The 17161-nt window shown below is 53.6% G+C and overlaps 1 protein-coding gene and 1 long non-coding RNA gene across 2 annotated transcripts in view; one reads left to right on the top strand and one right to left on the bottom strand.

Annotated features, from left to right (window-relative positions):
- The window catches only part of LOC113912739, a 34380-nt gene extending 28193 nt beyond the window's left edge, over nt 1-6187 (bottom strand). The window contains exon 1 of the long non-coding RNA XR_003516941.1: nt 6103-6187. This is a non-coding gene — a long non-coding RNA (uncharacterized LOC113912739). The remainder of the gene's footprint in view (nt 1-6102) is intronic.
- Nucleotides 5271-9701, top strand: RAX (retina and anterior neural fold homeobox). Its single transcript, XM_027576397.2, is given in 5 exon segments — nt 5271-5444; nt 5446-5472; nt 5474-5561; nt 5869-6119; nt 9204-9701. Coding segments are annotated over 5 exon segments (1038 nt in total).
- The last annotated feature ends 7460 nt before the right edge of the window (nt 9702-17161 follow it).

The following is a 17161-nucleotide window of genomic DNA, read 5'->3' as shown; positions in this document are numbered from 1 at the left end:
TGGCCAACAATATTCATTATTGGTTGTCTACTTGTAAAGATGGGTTTTCTGATAAGCATTTCTAAGAACATTTTCCTGATTTTCCTTCTGCTGTGCTTCAAGTAGGAAAATATTTTATTGGTTCGGAAGATTTGGTAGTGACAGACAAACAAGCACTGTTTTCTTTTTTTTTTTTTTTTACAACGGTCAGCATCTTGTATACTGTGCCCAGGATGTGACATGCAATGTACAATATAGTACAGGAGAGAATTCGTAGCATCAAGGGAAGACAAAATAAATGACACAGGGCTGATGCTTAAAAATATACTGGGTGGCTCAGTCAGTTAAGCCTCGGACTCTTTTTTTTTTTAATTTTATTTATTTATTTGAGAGAGAGAGAGAGAATGAGAGACAGAGAGCACGAGAGGGAAGAGGGTCAGAGGGAGAAGCAGACCCCCCGCTGAGCAGGGACCCCCCCCCCTCCCCGATGCGGGACTCGATCCCAGGACTCCAGGATCATGACCTGAGCCGAAGGCAGTCGCCCAACAAACTGAGCCACCCAGGCGCCCCCAGCCTTGGACTCTTGATTTCCATAGTATTCCTATATCCTTTGACTCCCAAAAGCTCTTATTTCATCTGCTAGTTCTCTTAGAGTCACGGGAAGATTCACAGTGCCTATCATGTAAACACGCCATATTGGGAGGCAGTGCACATAGTGGTTAGATGGGCACATTACTGAAAAAACACCTAGGTCCAGATTCCACCCCAAACCCTGAAACCTTGGCAAGCGATTTAATCTGTGTTTCAGATTCCTCATCTATAAGAGGAGATAATATCGACTATCTCACAGGGTTATTGTGAGGACTGATTAGGTAATCCACGTAAATTCACTCTCAGAAGAGTGCCCATTGGCATAGCATTAGTATTCGATAAATTTATTTATCTATTTCCCTGAAAGAACATGTATGAGCTAATAGGAGGAGTGTGAGACAAGAGGAGTTATTCCAGGATAAAAATACATCTACTGAAGGAAGAATCTACATCCAGATGATAGAGTTGGTTTTACACATGTGAAGTGATATCATATAAGCCCTTAAATAAACATTTTTCGCCAAAACCTCAAACACCGCTTCAAGGTGAAATTACTAGACACTACAGTCAAACGCCATTAGCTCACTTTGTGAACGCGTCACCTGCTCACCCAGCGCACGGGGAAATCACCGTACACAGGCCCATTTCCCGCAAGAGTGTTCTGGGGGAAGCAGTCCACCTAGAATGCTTCCAGAAATGGGACCTCCCACATCCATCCAAGACAAAAGAGCCACTTTACGCTACAACTTCCCATAGTTGCTGGTTACGTTTAGATTTCATCTTCTTCGTGCTAGCCTGTCCCTATTTCCTTTCTCTTCAAAACCTCCCCCCTCACCCCACCCCACTTCAATTATTGTTCCATATCGTCCTTCCCACAGCACACAGAACCTCCCACCCTAGAGACCTTCCCAAGCCCCGACCACCCCCACTCTCCTCCCTTCTGGAAAGGTTTCTCTGAGCCATGCCAAGTTTAAATGGGCTTTAGCTATGTCTAGGTTCAGCCCGCATGTGGGGGCTGGGAGGAGGGATTTTTCTTTGATCCACCTAATGAATTAATGAATTAAACAGAGGTGGAGTTCAGAAGGCAGGCGCCTTACTTTTGCTAAAGTTGGGCTGATTATGAGCTGGCGTAACTGCTGGAAAAATGCAGCGAGCTTCATGCTAGAATTAGGGACATGGCCGAGTCCATTCATCTTCCCTAATCGAGTTCTTGGGAAATACACATGTAGATTAGCCCCTAACAATGACCCCCGGCTGATTGCTTGGAGTACCCTCCACCGTGCCCACAATGCCATTGACTAGCTCTTTATGTCGCGCACAAAGGAAGCCCCAACCTCCCCTTGTCCTGCTTTGCCCTGTTTCCCCCGGAGTCCCTCGCCAGTGGCTGTTGAAGCCTTTTCTGCTTTTCTCTCAAGACTCTGAAATAAACAGTAAATAAAAGCTAACCTCACCTGGACCTATTAGGGAGAGCTGGCCAGTCCCAGAGGGAATTAACTTTGGAAAACAAGGCTCTAAGCCCCTTAGCGTGTGGGCAGAAGCTTAAGAAAACACTGCCAATCTTTGTTGAGCAGTGATTATAGAGATCAATTTAATATTGGGGAAGTTTACATAAAAAGCATTCTTGGTCATAGGGGAAACAGCAACCACCAGTCAGCCACTCGGGCAGCCACCAGGTCTATGTAACTGGCATCTGGGACATTGTGGGGGTGCCACCAGACCCTTTGCAGGGATAGTTGCCTTCGGCAGCCTAGAAAGCCCGAGGGCCCCAGGGACAGGCTTTGCCTGGACTGAGATGGGAACCTCCCTAGGATTTGTTCACTAGTCTGGGACACCAGTGCCCCAAAGGCCTCTGTCTACAGGCTCTGACTTCACTTCTCGGGGAAGCTAAGCTGCCATTACCTCAGCCTCTTAGATGCGGTGGCCAGTCTCCGGGAAGGATTAAGGATGGACGGCAGGCTAAGATGGGCTTTTATTCTTTTCAAAAACATCCCACTCTACAACCTTTATTACAAATGAGCCACAGGCAGAAAACGCTGGACAAGGAGTCCCGTGGTCTGAGTTCTAGTCCTGGCCTCTCCCCTTAACAGCCTCAGTGTCCTCTTCTATAAAATGGGAACAAAGGCATTTGTCCTGCTCACCTCACAGGGTTGTGAGCATCCTCTGATGGGAAGAGTGTGAAAGGATTCTGAAAGCTATAAGGTGCATATTGATTATCATTAATGTAGCTTTTTCTTAAAATAAAACGTCACTTCTGGGGCACCTGGGTGGCTCAGTCGGTTAAGCATTTGACTCTGGATTTCGGCTCAGGTCATGATCTCAGGGTCCTGGGATGGAGCCTGCAACCAGCTCCTTGCTCAGCAAGGGGTCTGCTTGAGACTCTCTCTCTCCCTCTGACCCTCCTCCACTCTCTCTCTCTCTCTCAAATAAAAATCAATAAATCTTTAAAATAAAACATAACTTTTTACTTGAACCAGTAGCTCAATATCTATCTACTGCAAACTCACCTGCTTGCTATTTTACCTTTTTATAGGTCTACTAAAAAATAGAGCAATTTGTGTAATGACCACTTGCATATGCCCATCATAGAGAATTAATCATTTCATGATCCTTAATGTGGTCACATGTCCTTTTGAGTGCCCTTCTAACACCAGTTTGAAGGATCGGGGGCGCCTGGCTGGCTCAGTCAGAAGAGCATGCAGCTCTTGATCTCATAAGGTCCTGAATTCTAGCCCCATGTTAGGTATAGAGATTACTTAAATAAATAAACTTTAAAAAAATAAAATAGAGGTGAGGGTTGGAAGATATGTGTTTTTCTCTTGTTCCTTCCGTTGTCTTATCTCCCAGGCTGGCCGTTAAACTTCTCAAGGCCAGCACCCGGCCTTTCTTTTCTTTTGTGGTGCTGGCATGGCCCACCTTAGTGTGGGACACTCAGAAGGGAGGCAGTAAACCCTTGTCTGAATGCAAGCAGAGAGAAACTAATGGTGGGGGTGGGGGGGTGGAGGTGGGGGAGACGTCCCTGTGTGGGGGATCAGAGCTCCTACTGCAGAGGACATTTTAAGAATCTCTATTTTGTATCTGTATGAGATCATGAGGTGTTAACTAAACTTATCTTGGTAATCATTTCACTAGGCAGGTAAACCAAATCATTATACCGTACACCTTCAACTCACACCGCGCTGTATGTCAATTACATCGCAATAAAAGTGGGGAAAATGAAAGGAATCTCTAGGTCCTCAGACCTTTAGGAAAGCATTTTGGTTCACGTTTCCCGCTAATAGTTTAGAGAAGGGGGACGGGGCGGGGGTGGCCTCGGGTCGGGCCGCAAAGTTGAGAAGTGTCAGCCTTCACAGCGCGGACCACAGCACCGGCACACGTGAAAAAACACTTGTCGGCAGTAACCATCATTCCACCTGGCCTGCGACTCTCATTCTGGGCCAAGGAAGCCTCGTGGGGCTCCCAAAGTGCAAGGAAATGCAAGCAGATTACGCCTATAACCCCCCACCCAGAGAAGTGCGAGGCCTTCACCCCAGACGAAGGTCCTTGCCCCGTCAGCCTGAGGCTGGGACACTTCCTGGGTCTGGAGACTGTGGTGGGGAGAGGGGTCCCGCGGGACAGTCTACGAGAGTGAAGGCGGGTCCCCCCTACCCCACCCGCCCCGGGCCTGAGCCGGCAGCAGGTCCGTCTCGGGGCCTCCCAGCCTCCTGCTGGGCGGTCGGGCACTCGAGGTCACCGAGTGTGCAGGGACAGATGGCCCCACCGCCTCCTGGGGCTGGCGCTGGGGTGAGCGAGCCTACCGGCGCGCGAGTCCGGAGACAGGAAGGAGCGGTTAAACATATATAGACAAATAAAATACACCCGAAGGCTTCGGACTACGGAGCCGAAAGAGGAGTGCCCTTGGGGGTAAAAAGAAGGAGAGAGAAGGGAAATTTCAAAACTGGGAAGAAGCGTGCGTGGCCCGACGTCCTACGCTGAAGAGCCCGGGCAGCCGCCCGTCCGCTCTGTCTTTCCAAAGGTCGCCCCGGGCGCTCAGCCCTGCCGAGGAAGTGAGCCCGAGGGCGGAGGCGACTCTGGGGTCGCGGGAGTGATGGTGGGGGCGGGGGGGTGGGAGCCCAAGAAGGGAGGCAAACCCACGGGGTACTGGGGAAAGGTGAGACCAAGGCCGTCGGCCCCATTGAGGCCAGACGGGTGAAACGGGCCCCGGAGCGGGGTCCCCAGGCCTGTCAAACATCCCACCGCCGGTTCCCCCCGAGACGTGTTTGGAGCGTTTGGAGCGGATCGAAAGGTGGAAGGTGGAAAGTTCGGAGTGCCGGCCCCGCCCGGAGTGGCAGCACTGGGACCCTGAGGGAAAGACCCCGCCCCGCTGCCGGGGGAGGGGGCCGAGGGAAGAGGCTGGGTTCGGGGCAAGAGGGGAGGAGCCGGGGCGAACGGGCTCGCAGCCTTTAGCCCCCGGAGCCCCAGCTACCCCGAGTCCGAACTTCAGACTCCTGCAGAGACCCAGGCCGCCGTGGGCCGAGCGCTGCCCGCCTCCGGCGCGCGCAGCCCGGGCCCGCGTCACCCGCCAAGCTTGACCTTGGGTCCGGACCCCGCGGGTGGGACGGCGGTACCCGGGAAGCGCCGACTTCGAGCCTCTTCTCTCGGTCTCCAAGGCAGGCGGCGCTGCTAGAGCGCGGGCCGCGCCCTCCGGCCTCCTGGCGCTCCCCATGCACCTGCCGGGCTGCGCCCCCGCCATGGCCGACGGCAGCTTCTCGCTTGCCGGCCACCTGCTCCGCAGCCCGGGAGGAAGCACCTCGCGGCTGCACAGCATCGAGGCTATTCTGGGATTTACCAAGGACGACGCGATCCTTGGTTCCTTCTCCGCGGAGCCCGGCGCCCGGGGGCGCGAAGGAGCGGGATAGGAGGGCCAGGCGCGCGGGCCGCCTGCCCCAAGGCGCCCGGGGGAGGCGGCGAGCCCTCCCCGCAGCCTGCCCCGGCGCCTGCTCCGGAGTACGAAGGTGAGTGTGCACCCCCGGCTGCTGCGGGGCCCTGAGGGGGTGCCCAAACTTAGGAGCTCCGCAAGACGAATAAGCCCCTGCCTTAACCTTTATTAAGGCATGTGGGCGCGGAGTCGGGCTGTGTATAGCAGGAGGCTCCAGTTTGCGTTCCGAGAGATCTTAGGGGCCCCTCACAGCCTTACCCCGACCTCCTGGTCCCGCGCCCGGGAGGAGCCCGCGTCCCGCTGCCGGCGCCCAAGTGTAGGTGGAGTGGGCCCAGAGATAACTCCCGGAGTGTCTCTGACCGTCTGGGGCCTCTTCGTCCCAGCCCCTCGACCCTATTGCCCCAAGGAGCCTGGGGAGGCACGGCCTAGCCCAGGGCTGCCGGTCGGTCCGGCCACCGGTGACGCGAAGCTGTCGGAGGAGGAACCCAAGAAGAAGCACCGGCGGAACCGCACGACCTTCACCACATACCAGCTACACGAGCTGGAACGCGCGTTCGAGAAGTCGCACTACCCCGACGTGTACAGCCGCGAGGAGCTGGCCGGCAAAGTCAACCTACCCGAAGTCCGGGTCCAGGTAAAGCGCCCAGATCGGTCCCCGGGAGGGCCCCAGGCCCAAGCTGCAGCTAGTGCTCACCAAACCCCCGGGCGGCCACGCATGTATTGTGACGCTCTTCCCATTGGTCCTCCTCGACGGGGCTCGCCCAGAGCCTCAGAGGCGCGTCACCGACCTTGTCGGGGACCCACCACCGCCCCTTGGACAGTCTGTTCCAGTTTGTGGTAGCATCTCCCTTTTGGGGGTCTCCCTCTTCGAACCTAAAGAGAGCACTAAGACAGGGCTGGCAAGATGAAGAGAGACACAGCTCATTAGACGCAGCCAGGACAGGGGCGGGAGGCGGTGAATAGAGACGGGATGTAGGCAGCCTCCAGGATTGGGGCCCCAAATGCCACCCTCGTCACTCGCGCTCACCCTGTTGAGAAACCCAAACCCAGTCTTCTTGCAAGGGCCCTGGCGCCTGCAGTTGTTGAAAGTTTTGGTGAATTTGTTTAAGAAACTGACTTTTGCTTCTTTGGTGCACATCCAACCAAACTTCCCGCTGCTGCAGAGAGGCCTTTTCTTTTCTTTTCTTTTCTTTCTTTCTCTCTCTCTCTCTCTCTTTCTTTTTTTTTTTTTTTGTAAAAGGGTTTTTGCTTTAATTAAAGCTGAATTATCTTTAATCCCTGATCATTAAAATATTTGAAAGCCTTAAATATTTGCTAGTCATCTGTGAAAAATCTGGGAGGATTTCCAAATTAGGAGAGTTTACAGAGGCCTGAAAGGGAGTCATTGGGAACAAATTTCACTACCTCTGAAAGGCAGCGGAACTAAGGTGGGATTTTTGTGTGTGTCCTAATGAATTAGATTTCCAGGAAGTGAAGATATTCAGATGTTAGGGGGCTTTTAGCCTTACCTTAAAGGTGAAAGGGGACAAGCTTTTGCCTTTTGTCTCTTCTGCTTATTAGATTAGGCGTTTAAAGTAACGAGTAAATGCCATGGTTTAAAAAAAAAAATAGTTCCCTAATGTAATTTAGGATTAACTTGCAGGGACAGTTCAATTTCTCTTAATTTGGGGCAGTGGAACTGCAATGGTGTCATTGAAGGTGTGGACATTTCAGCACCTGCTTTTCAGAGAGAGAGGCTGCCCTAGGGGGAAGAAAGGGACACAAGTGAACGAGGAAAGAAGAGGAGAGACAAAGCCTCCCAGTGCCCCCAGTGCCCCCAGTGCCCCCACAGGCCGCAGACCCAGCCAGCTCAGGGCTGCCTTCGCACTTGATGCCACCTCTGTCCTACCTTCCTCCCTCTTTATTTGTTCAGGGATTTGGGCCCCTCCTCTAAGCTGTCAGCTTCTTGAGAGCAGTGTCTGTGACTTCTCTGTGACCACAGGGCCAGCACAGTGCCCAGCATATGGCGGGTTCTTAACACATGGCTCTGATGTAATCAGACAGAGGGGGAGGTCTAGCGGGGGCCTCCAGCCGCGCGGAGGGCAGCGGTACAGCCCTCTAAGGGCCGGCTATCCCAGTCTTCAGCTCTCTGACTTTGAATACTGGGTGGAAGACGGTAGCCGATATCTGGGGGGGGGCCAGAGTGGGACATGCAGATGGGAGCCCTCCCCAAGCTGATGTTTCTCTTTTCTCTATTATCGGCGAAGAGCTAATGTTTCTGGGGTAATTAGGGCCCCAGCTATGGAGATGAATCTTTTGTGGGAAGGGGACAAGGGTACTGAACTTTTTTTTTCTTTTTCTTCCTCCCCCTCCCCCCAAATCCTAGCATTACATACATTACCCTTCTAAGGTCTCAGCTACTCCCCTATTTCCTTCCATTAAAGGAAGCCACCACTTTGGCCAAACTTCTTTCAGATTCTCTACCAAACTAGACCAGTTCTCTCTGTTCTGTTTCCAGGGGTAGGAATTTGGTAGTGAAACCCTAATTACACCTTTTCTTGGGCTTTTACCAAATCAGTAATGGACATTTTATCATTAAGAGACCAGACTTCATTCTTGGTGCAGACTTTCTATATGTAAAGAAAAAAGAAAGAAAGAAAGAGAAAGAAGAAAGAAAGAAAAAGAAAGAAAGAAGAAAGAAAGAAAAGAAGAAAGAAAGAAAGAAAGAAAGAAAGAAAGAAAGAAAGAAAAAGAAAGAAAGAAGAAAAAAGAAAGAAAGAAGAAAGAAAGAAAGAAGGAAGGAAGGAAGGAAGGAAGGAAGGAAGGAAGGAAGGGGAAGGAAGGAAGGAAGAAAGAAAGAAAGAAAGAAAAGAAAGAAAGAAAAACTGAATTCATTGAACTTATCTTAGAGTAATGTCAAAATTGACTCCAAAAACTTCAATATGATAAACAAACGATTATAATCATTGAAAGCCATTTATAAGAAGTATCAGAAATACTAAAGGGATATCAATTAAAGAAGAATGAAGATCTTATTAAAGCAGCAACTCAAATAAGCTTGGGATAAAATAAACCCACTTTTTTCTACTAGTTATCATAACCAGTAATTCCTGGAAATAGCTGTATTTTAACATCCAGTGCTGCCAGTTAGGGTACTTGGAGTATTTGTTTATATATATGTTTATAATAGAGACAAAAGGTAGGCAAAGCACAGAAACTGGGGGCGCCTGCCTTCCGCTCAGGTCATGATCCCGGGGTCCTGGAATAGAGCCCCGTGTTGGGCTCCCTGCTCAGCGGGGAGCCTGCTTCTGCCTCTGCCCCTGCCCGCCGCTCCTGCTTCTTGTGCTCTCTCTCTCCCAAATAAATAAGTAAAATATTTTTTAAAATTAAAAAAAAAAAAAGCACAGAGAGTCTGAGCCCAAACACAGTCACTGAGAGCAGGACCATAGAGAGAGGAAGTAACTGCTAAACCGAGGTGCCAGGAGGAGCTGACAACCAGCAGGTCCCGAAATTTGGTGACATCTGCTTTCCAAAAACGAGAGGAGGGAAGAGGCAAAAAGGAGAAAACGGGGTGGAAAAGAAAGGAGAGCGTAGGGGTGGGGAGGTGGTGCGAAACAGTCCAACCCCAGTTTTCTTTGGGGGTGAGAGAGTCGTCCCGGTCGGGCTGCCCCGGGAGCAGGGCGGGGGCGCGGCCCGAGCCTCCGCCGCAGCCCGACGGCCGCTGTGCTGCCCTCCGCAGGTGTGGTTCCAGAACCGACGGGCCAAGTGGCGGCGGCAGGAGAAGCTCGAAGTGTCGTCCATGAAGCTGCAAGACTCGCCCCTCCTCTCCTTCAGCCGCTCCCCGCCCTCCGCGGCCCTGGCGCCCCTCGGGGCGGGCCCGGGCGGCGGCGGCGGGCCGGCGGGAGGCGCCCTGCCGCTCGAGTCGTGGCTGGGGTCGCCGCTGCCGGGCGGGGGCGCCACGGCGCTGCAGAGCCTGCCGGGCTTCGGGCCGCCGGCGCAGAGCCTGCCCGCCAGCTACACGCCGCCGCCGCCGCCGCCGCCCTTCCTGAACTCTCCGCCGCTGGGCCCGGGCCTGCAGCCCCTCGGGCCGCCGCCGTCCGCCTACCCCTGCGCGCCGGGCTTCGGGGACAAGTTCCCCCTGGACGAGGCGGACCCGCGCAACAGCAGCATCGCGGCTCTGCGCCTGAAGGCCAAGGAGCACATCCAGGCCATCGGGAAGCCTTGGCAGGCCCTCTAGGGGCACCCGCGACGAGATCGGGCCGGACGACAGTCCTGGGAACCGACCCGGACCCGCAGGCGCGCGCCCTTTCCCCCCCGGGTTCCCCACACGGCCACCCTCCCAAGCCGCCTGATGCTGCAGCCAGGCTTGGGTCCCGGACGCGCGTCTGCTCCTGGCTCGCACGGGAGGACGGACCTTACGGCCAGCCGAGGCCCTTTGACCTCTGGCCATCCCTCCACCCCCAGGACCCCCGGCCCGGCTGCTGGAGGGGGAGAGGCGGCCCGGCCCCTCGGGGTTCAGGGGACCCAAAGCGCCTGGCCTCGGCTGTTCCCGGGCGGCGTGGCTAGCCCGGAAAACGACAACTGGGAGGAAGGGGAGGCCGAGAAATAGAGTTTGAGGGACTGTTTGTATGCGTAGTTTGAAATATTGGGGAGGAGAATTAAAGATTGCCTTGTTTTGGTCTGACTCCGGTTAAGGGCGCCCAGGACTGCGGTGGCGGGGAGGAAGGCGGATGGCGGTACGGGAGGAGCTGCGGTGACGGCTGGGGTGGGTCAGGGAAAGCAGAGGACCGCGCAGGACCTGGGGCTCCCTCCTGCGTACCCTCCTGGGGGCGCTTTGCTGCTGCGGAGACTGCGAGTCCTCCCACCCCCGAGCGCTCCTCTCCTGGCGCTTGCGGGAGCCGCGAGTGTGTGGTGTTCGGGGCGTTTGGAGCCCAAGGCTCAGCTGCCTGCGCGTTCCCAGGCCCTCTATACCCCAATAGCCAAGCTGTGACTGCTACTTCGAAAGACTGATCCCAATAGGAAATGTCTACACCACCTTCCCCAGGGGGAGAGCTGAGTGTCCGGAACCCCTGAGGGCCCCGCCTCCCTGCTTGCCGCCCGTCGCTGCCCAAGGGCCCTCTCGGATCACTGTCCGGGTCATGGGCTCGGTGCCAGCCCCTGCTACCCAGGACTGATGACATTAGTCCTCCGAAGACTCGGGCAGAACCACTTTTCCTCTTCTGATCCCCTCGCCTCTCTCTCGCTTCCCCAACTCGCTCCTCAACCCCCCAACCCCGCGGTTCTGTTCAGTGCCCGTCAGGTTAGCTGCCGTGCTCTGGGACAGTGTTCTGGAGCGCTCTGCGCCGCGACCCCGGGGCGCTCATCCTTGCGGGCGCGTCGTGGACAGTATCCGCTGTTCTTTGGCGCCGGCCCTGGGGCGGGAGGGAATCCAGAGGTCTCAGCCCGCTTCCGAAGCTCCCGCGGCCCTCGGGGAGTCGCCCCGGGAAGGAGAGCCCGGAACTCCCAGCCTGAGCAGCCGCGGTATCCGCAGTGGATCCTGGAAGCTGGGCGGACTGCGGAATAACCCGCTTTCCCGCCGCGCAGGTCCTCTGGCCTCGTTGCTTTGAGTGCACTGGAAAAGATGCGGCCGGAGCCTTAGCATCATCCACCCCCTACTGTTTTGTCGTTCGTTAGCACGTTAGTGAGCTAGCCCAGCCCCCTTTCCTTGTCTAAATGAACCCTATGTCCCGGGGAGGTGGAAAAGATGCAATAAGATCAACTGTAAGGGCTTTGTGTGAACGACCAAGCACCAAGCAAGGCAATACATACTGTGATCCCGCGCTATCCCTACTCTTGGGCTCCTGAAACCGACCTGGGCAAAGGATGACTGTCCTGAGGCTGGGGGTAGAGGAAGTGTCATCACAGGACCCAGGCCTTGCCTTGAGGGTCCTGAGAGGCTATAGCATAATCAGGGGTGTGTACCCCTAAGACCCTCATGTGGTGCCTTGCATAGAGCAGACTGGTCAGTAAGGATTTATTGGATCTGTTATGTCCCCTAAGGGGTAGGAAGTAATACCTGTACTTTCTCTCACAAGGATGTTCGTTGGGAAATGGATGGATTGGCCAAGTGATCCCAGCTGTTGGCATGGAAAAAAAATAGGTAAACAGGACGAATGTGTAAGTAAATTTCTTTCAGTTTGGACTGCCCTCTTTCAGCCACCCTTTCATCCTTTAATGCCCTCCTTTTACTAGGAATGATTTAGTCAGAGACCTCTCGAGTTCGCTGGCGGCTCAGCCTTCCCTCTCCTTCCCGAAGTCCTGGGCACCTCTGACCTTGCCCATCTCACCACCAGCGTCTTCTTTGCTTCCTTTAGATCATTTCCATGACGATTCATTTTCCTCCTTGCGTCACTTTTCTTCCTATGCTTTGTCACCTGCAGCTTTCCATCACTTCTTTCTCCTCTTTTACTACTTAGTCTGAGAATGAATATTCTAAACCATCTCTTTAGACACCAACAGAGTGAGTCATACCTGGATTTCAGGGACAAATTCTTGGAAAATGATCAAAATACTAACAGCTAATGATCATTGAGAGCTTATTATGTGCCAGCACTCTTCCGAGCAGCTTACATCTACTGTTTCATTTAAGCCTCACAAGGACCATGCCAGGAAGACACGGTTAGCCTCATTTTATAAATGAGGAAACTGAGGCACAGGGACGTTGCCTCAAATAACACCTCTTATAAGCATTGGAGCTGAAATAACCAGAAGCTCTGGTCAGTTCACAAGCATAATGCAGTGTTCCAGAAACACTTGCTGAATAAGTGCTCCTATTTCAACTCCCAGGAACAACTCATTAGGCCACACTGAGAATTAAGATCCTGAGGGGTGGGTGCTAGCTTCCAACAGCCCGGGAGCCCCCCCTCCCCCACTCCTAGGGGCTGCCTAACAAAGCAGCTCTAAGAACTCCAGGAGTAGAGGTGCTGGAGAGGCCAGAAGCCAGGACTTAACTCAGGCTGGAGGTTAGAATGACTTGCGCTAAAGAGCCTTAAAGCGCCAGACGACCCTGAAACACTTGGGGATGCTGCTCAAGCTCATGGCTGCGAAAAGCCCTTTGCAGAGGCGCCAGCTTTGGAAACTAGATTGTGCTGGCTATGATTTGGGGTGTCTTTCAGGGACTCGAGGTGGGGGGAGGTCTCCCCAGTAAGCCTGCATCACTTGAAAAATGGTTCTTGAGTCTTCCATGATGAGACTGCGGGTTTGGCTCAGGCGACGCTTACAGCGTCCACTGAAGGGGACTTCAGTTGGGAGTGGTTCTACAGGGTTTGGGGAAGACACTGTTGTCCAAGCACAGCGACCTAGGTCTCTAGGCAGGCGCTGCTTCAGGTTGACTGGATTCAGTCAGTCTAAGAGGGAGGCCTTGGGAGCCTCCTCCCCAGAAGACAGCACATTCTCTGACCTGCCGCGGGCGGAAGGCAGGTGAGTCTGCAGCCGAATCGCTCGGTTTGGGCTCCTGGGTACCCTGCTAGGAGCCGCTCAGGGGCCGGTTCCGGGCCGGGGGGGGGGGGCGGGGGCGGGGCGGGAAAGGACGCCTCGGATTGGACCACTCCGAGAGACGGGCGGAGTCAGGCGCGGCCTGGGGGACCTGGGGTGCTCGGGGCCTGGGCCCAGCCGAGACCAAGGGCTAATCCAGAGATCGCGGACGCGCGGAGCTATGCCACCCCGGTCCTGGCCCCCGCGTGGGGGCGTTTCTGTTTTCGCGTTTTCCCCATTTTGGAGGAGTGTCTTCTTGCCCACGGGAGTGTCGTGATCACATCGCGCGCCAGGGTTCTGAATTTATGGTGGCGATTTTTCTCTCCCGCAGGGACGCGGGGGACTGAGGGCCCCGCGTCTCCTGGTCACCCCTTTCAGGAGCCACGGGGTCCAGAGGTGGCCGCGGCCCCGCGGGGCCCTCCTTGCTCCGTGTCCTGGGGCCCCACGCTGTGGCCCCAGGCCCGTCCAGGCTGTTCATCAGGATTGGTTGTCCCGCTCTCGAAACCCAGTTCTGCGCCTTGAGGGTCTGAGCTCCCACCTCTGCTGCCCGGGAGGGTGACCGGGACTGGTGTGGGTGACACCGGGAGGACTGGGAGCGACCCCTGGGGAGGGGCAGGCTTTGACCAGAGGTCTGCAACTGGCCTAGGGTGGCCCCTATGTAATTTTAAACAGAGAGTCCCTGTTTGGGAGATGGGAAATGTCAAAGCAGGGGAGACAATCCCTGCGCGTCCCCCGCTCCCATCTCCAGTTAATCCAGAATCCAAAGAACGGAGACAGGGAATCCTAATCCTCCCCTCTCTGAGCCAAATTCATCGGTTAATCCAAAGTCTGCTGAGGGATTCTGGAAGCCGGGGCAGCCCAGGACTCCGCTCCCCCGGAGCCGCGGCAGCCCCGCAGGCGGTGCACCGTGGGGACGTCAGGAGTGCGGACTCAGCTGCCCAGGGGACTTTAACATTTGAAGTCATGCCTCTCCGCTCCTGCCACCTTCCCACCCTCTCCCCGGCCCCCCAGCCTCGCCGCGGGCCCTTCTCTGTCTCCATCCAAGTGCTCCTTTTCACCCTCAGAACCTTACTACACGAATAGAACTCAAGCCTCCAGGAGGCCAGCAGGAAAAGATTTCCGGGGGAGATAAAATTAATGAAAAAATTGGCGCCTCCTCTCTGCACATCCAGCGCGAGCTCCGCACCGGCCCTCGGGGCTCCGCCCGCGTCCTAACTCGCCTGGGAAAGGGGCGGCCCTGCAGCGCCCCACGGGTGCGCGGGACCCTTCAAGAGGCGGATGGTGTATTTTGTGGCCAATGTCGTCCCCTTAATTGGAAACTGGCTTTCATAATCTGGCCTCAGCTTGTTAACTGTACAATAGTGGGCAGAGTTAATGACTCATTAGTGATTAATTCTTTAACTGTGCCTTAACTGCTCACTGTAAACCCCCTTTCCTAAAACTGGATTAAATCGTCTAGATCCTTGGCCACCTCTCTCACAGCCCTGGAAGAGGCTTGGAGGATGCCATGTTCCCTCCAACTTCTGGGTCGGCTTCTTAAAAGCAGGTGCAGCGGCGCGCCTCAGCCTGGAAGTGGGAAGACCTGTGGGATGGCGGGGTTGTGACATTGCCTGGTGGTGACCTTCAACAGCCCCATTCCGCCCCCCACACACACCAAAGCTGGATCGCCAAGATCTCCCCTCCTCCATCATTGTCCCACCAAAGACGCCTGAACTATAACACCCCATTTTCCAAGCAGCTTTCCTCTGCTCTGTACTTAACATGGATGTGTGTTCACAGTAGATTCTGAATGAATTGTATAGGAGGGTGCCTTCCTGTCAAAAGTCACCTGCAGAAGTTATTTCCAGAACTAACAATAGCTGGGTTCTATATAGTCTCTCCATTTGTACTTTTAAAAAGTTAGCCCTTAGCGGGTTTTTTTCACCTTCTTAATTTTCCTACAATCGTTATCCATTCTGGGAATTTGTAAGGCATAGTGGACATGTAATGATAAACAAGAATCTCCACCCTCAAGGAGCATGGTCTAAGTAGAGGAAATGACCCATTTCTACATACGTTTTCAAATGCCTACTGGTTTTCTCCACTTGGTGTTCCACAGGCCACCCAAAATAGATATGCTCAAAAGAAAACTCACTCATCTTTATTCTGTGGCTTCCTGTAAACCTCCTTAAAACTCCTCCCTCTTTCTTCATTCAGAGCCACCCAATGGGTATGAGAATCATTCTTGATGCTCAGACAAGTTATTTTCCACTTCCTTTCTACCTCTTACTTCTCTCCACCATATAGCTTCCAAATCTTAGGGGGGCAGAATGAAGACACCTCCCAACCTCCCTTTCAATTAGATATGATTAAATATCTACTAATGTCATGGAAGGGAAAACAATTCTAGGAAGTAAGTTCTTACAAGTCACCAGCTTGCTCTGCTCTTGTCTCTTCCCTGCTGCCCCCTGCCTACGAGGCGGGTGTGATGCTGGTGCTGGAGTACCCATCTGGGACCATGTCATGAAGCCATGTGTTGAGAATGTTGAGTAACAGGATAGAAGGGACCGTATGTGATAAGTCCCTGACACAGGAGCACTATACCAGCTCCGGATTGCTACCTGGGTTCTCTGTTTTAAGTCTATTTGATGGCTGCCAGCCAAACCTAGCCCTGATTCAGTCATTCCTTTAAACACCTATATGCAGTTCATTACTTAGCCACATTGCTCTTACTTCAGAACACCTAAGTTCACCTAGCCTTGATTTTCTCTGCCAGTTCTCTAGTTCAGGGCTTTATTATCCCTCCCCCATGCTGCCCGGCTTCCCACAGCATACAGACGTTCTCATATGGCACTTAACACATATGCTCCTGCTTCATGGTGGTTTCTTCATTGATTCATTTACAACCATGTATTGAGTCCTTTCTCTCTCTCTCTCTCTCTCTCTCTCTCTCTCTCTCTCTCTCTCAGGAGCTGTAAAGATATGGCCTCCATATGGATCTGCTTGTCAATCGGTCCTCAAACTCTCCTTCACACTATAGCCAGAATTAGGTATCTCAAACAGTTCCTCTGCTTAAAATATTTCCTTATGGCCCATGGGACCAAAGCCAAGCTCCTGGGTGAGTATGGCTCTTTTGAACCAGACCCGACCCAGCTTTCCAGGCTTGTCTCTGGCATTCTTCTTCTTTCCTTCTTTCCCTCTTTCTTTCCTTGCCCTCTGTTCCAGTGACACCAGCATACTCGCCCTCTCGCTGGTTCACCATATGCTTTTTCACTTTGTGGCTTTGAGCATAAATATTCCTTCTGCCTAGAAGGACTTCCCACCGTCCTGCTCCTAGCAAACTCCTCCGGGACCTGGCCCAGGTGCCACCGCCCCTCTGCACAGCTGGCCTGCATTCCTGCAGGCGGTCAGTTCCTTGCCTCTCCCCCACCGCTGCACCAACCCCCCCCCCAAGAGCACTTCGTTGTTGTCCACTCAGAGGCTATTCCAGCACGTATCCCGTAGTGTTGTCTGTGGCCCCCAGTGAAACTGTAGGATCCTTACAGGCAGCTGTCCGACCCTTCTGGGTATATTCAGTGCCTGACCCCATGGAAGCACCTAGTAATTGATGAGCAATAACTAACACAAGGGGCATGTGATTCCCAGGGAAAGCACCACATTCTGTAACAGCTTATAACAAAGAAACCTGCCTTAGCCTATGAAGTCACAAAGTCACCAAAGTCACCCTGAGGAAGTGACACTCATGAGCCCTGAAGGGAAAATGGAAGAAAACAAGGAAGAGGTGAGGAGAAGGGGAGGTCACCACACCTGCCAAGGAAGAGAGAGCCAGGCTTGTCTAAGGCTCCCAAACTAGGCTGGGCTGGCAGGAGCCGAAGGACAACTTGAAGAAATAAGTCTGTATGTGGCTACAAACAATTCGGGAGCCAGGCTCAGCATCCAACCAAGACGCATAAGGAGGAGAATTCTCCAGCACAGGAAGGGTGTTCTGGTGCCAGACAGGCAAAAATTAACCAATGTCGCTACAGGTGGTGACATGATCATTTCAAAGAGATTATCCTGCCCGTCATATGGAGAAGAGCTTGGAAGGAGGTAAGACAGGGTTCCAGAAGACCAAATAGAAGGCTATTGCTGTAACTGAGGGAGAATGGAAGCTTGGCCTTGTGTGTGTAGTGACAAGGTGGCCAGGTTTGAGGTTGAATGAGATTT

This window comes from Zalophus californianus, chromosome 14 (genome assembly GCF_009762305.2).
Source record: "Zalophus californianus isolate mZalCal1 chromosome 14, mZalCal1.pri.v2, whole genome shotgun sequence".
Lineage (NCBI taxonomy): Eukaryota > Metazoa > Chordata > Mammalia > Carnivora > Otariidae > Zalophus > Zalophus californianus.
This window is presented reverse-complemented; position numbering and strand designations above follow the sequence as displayed.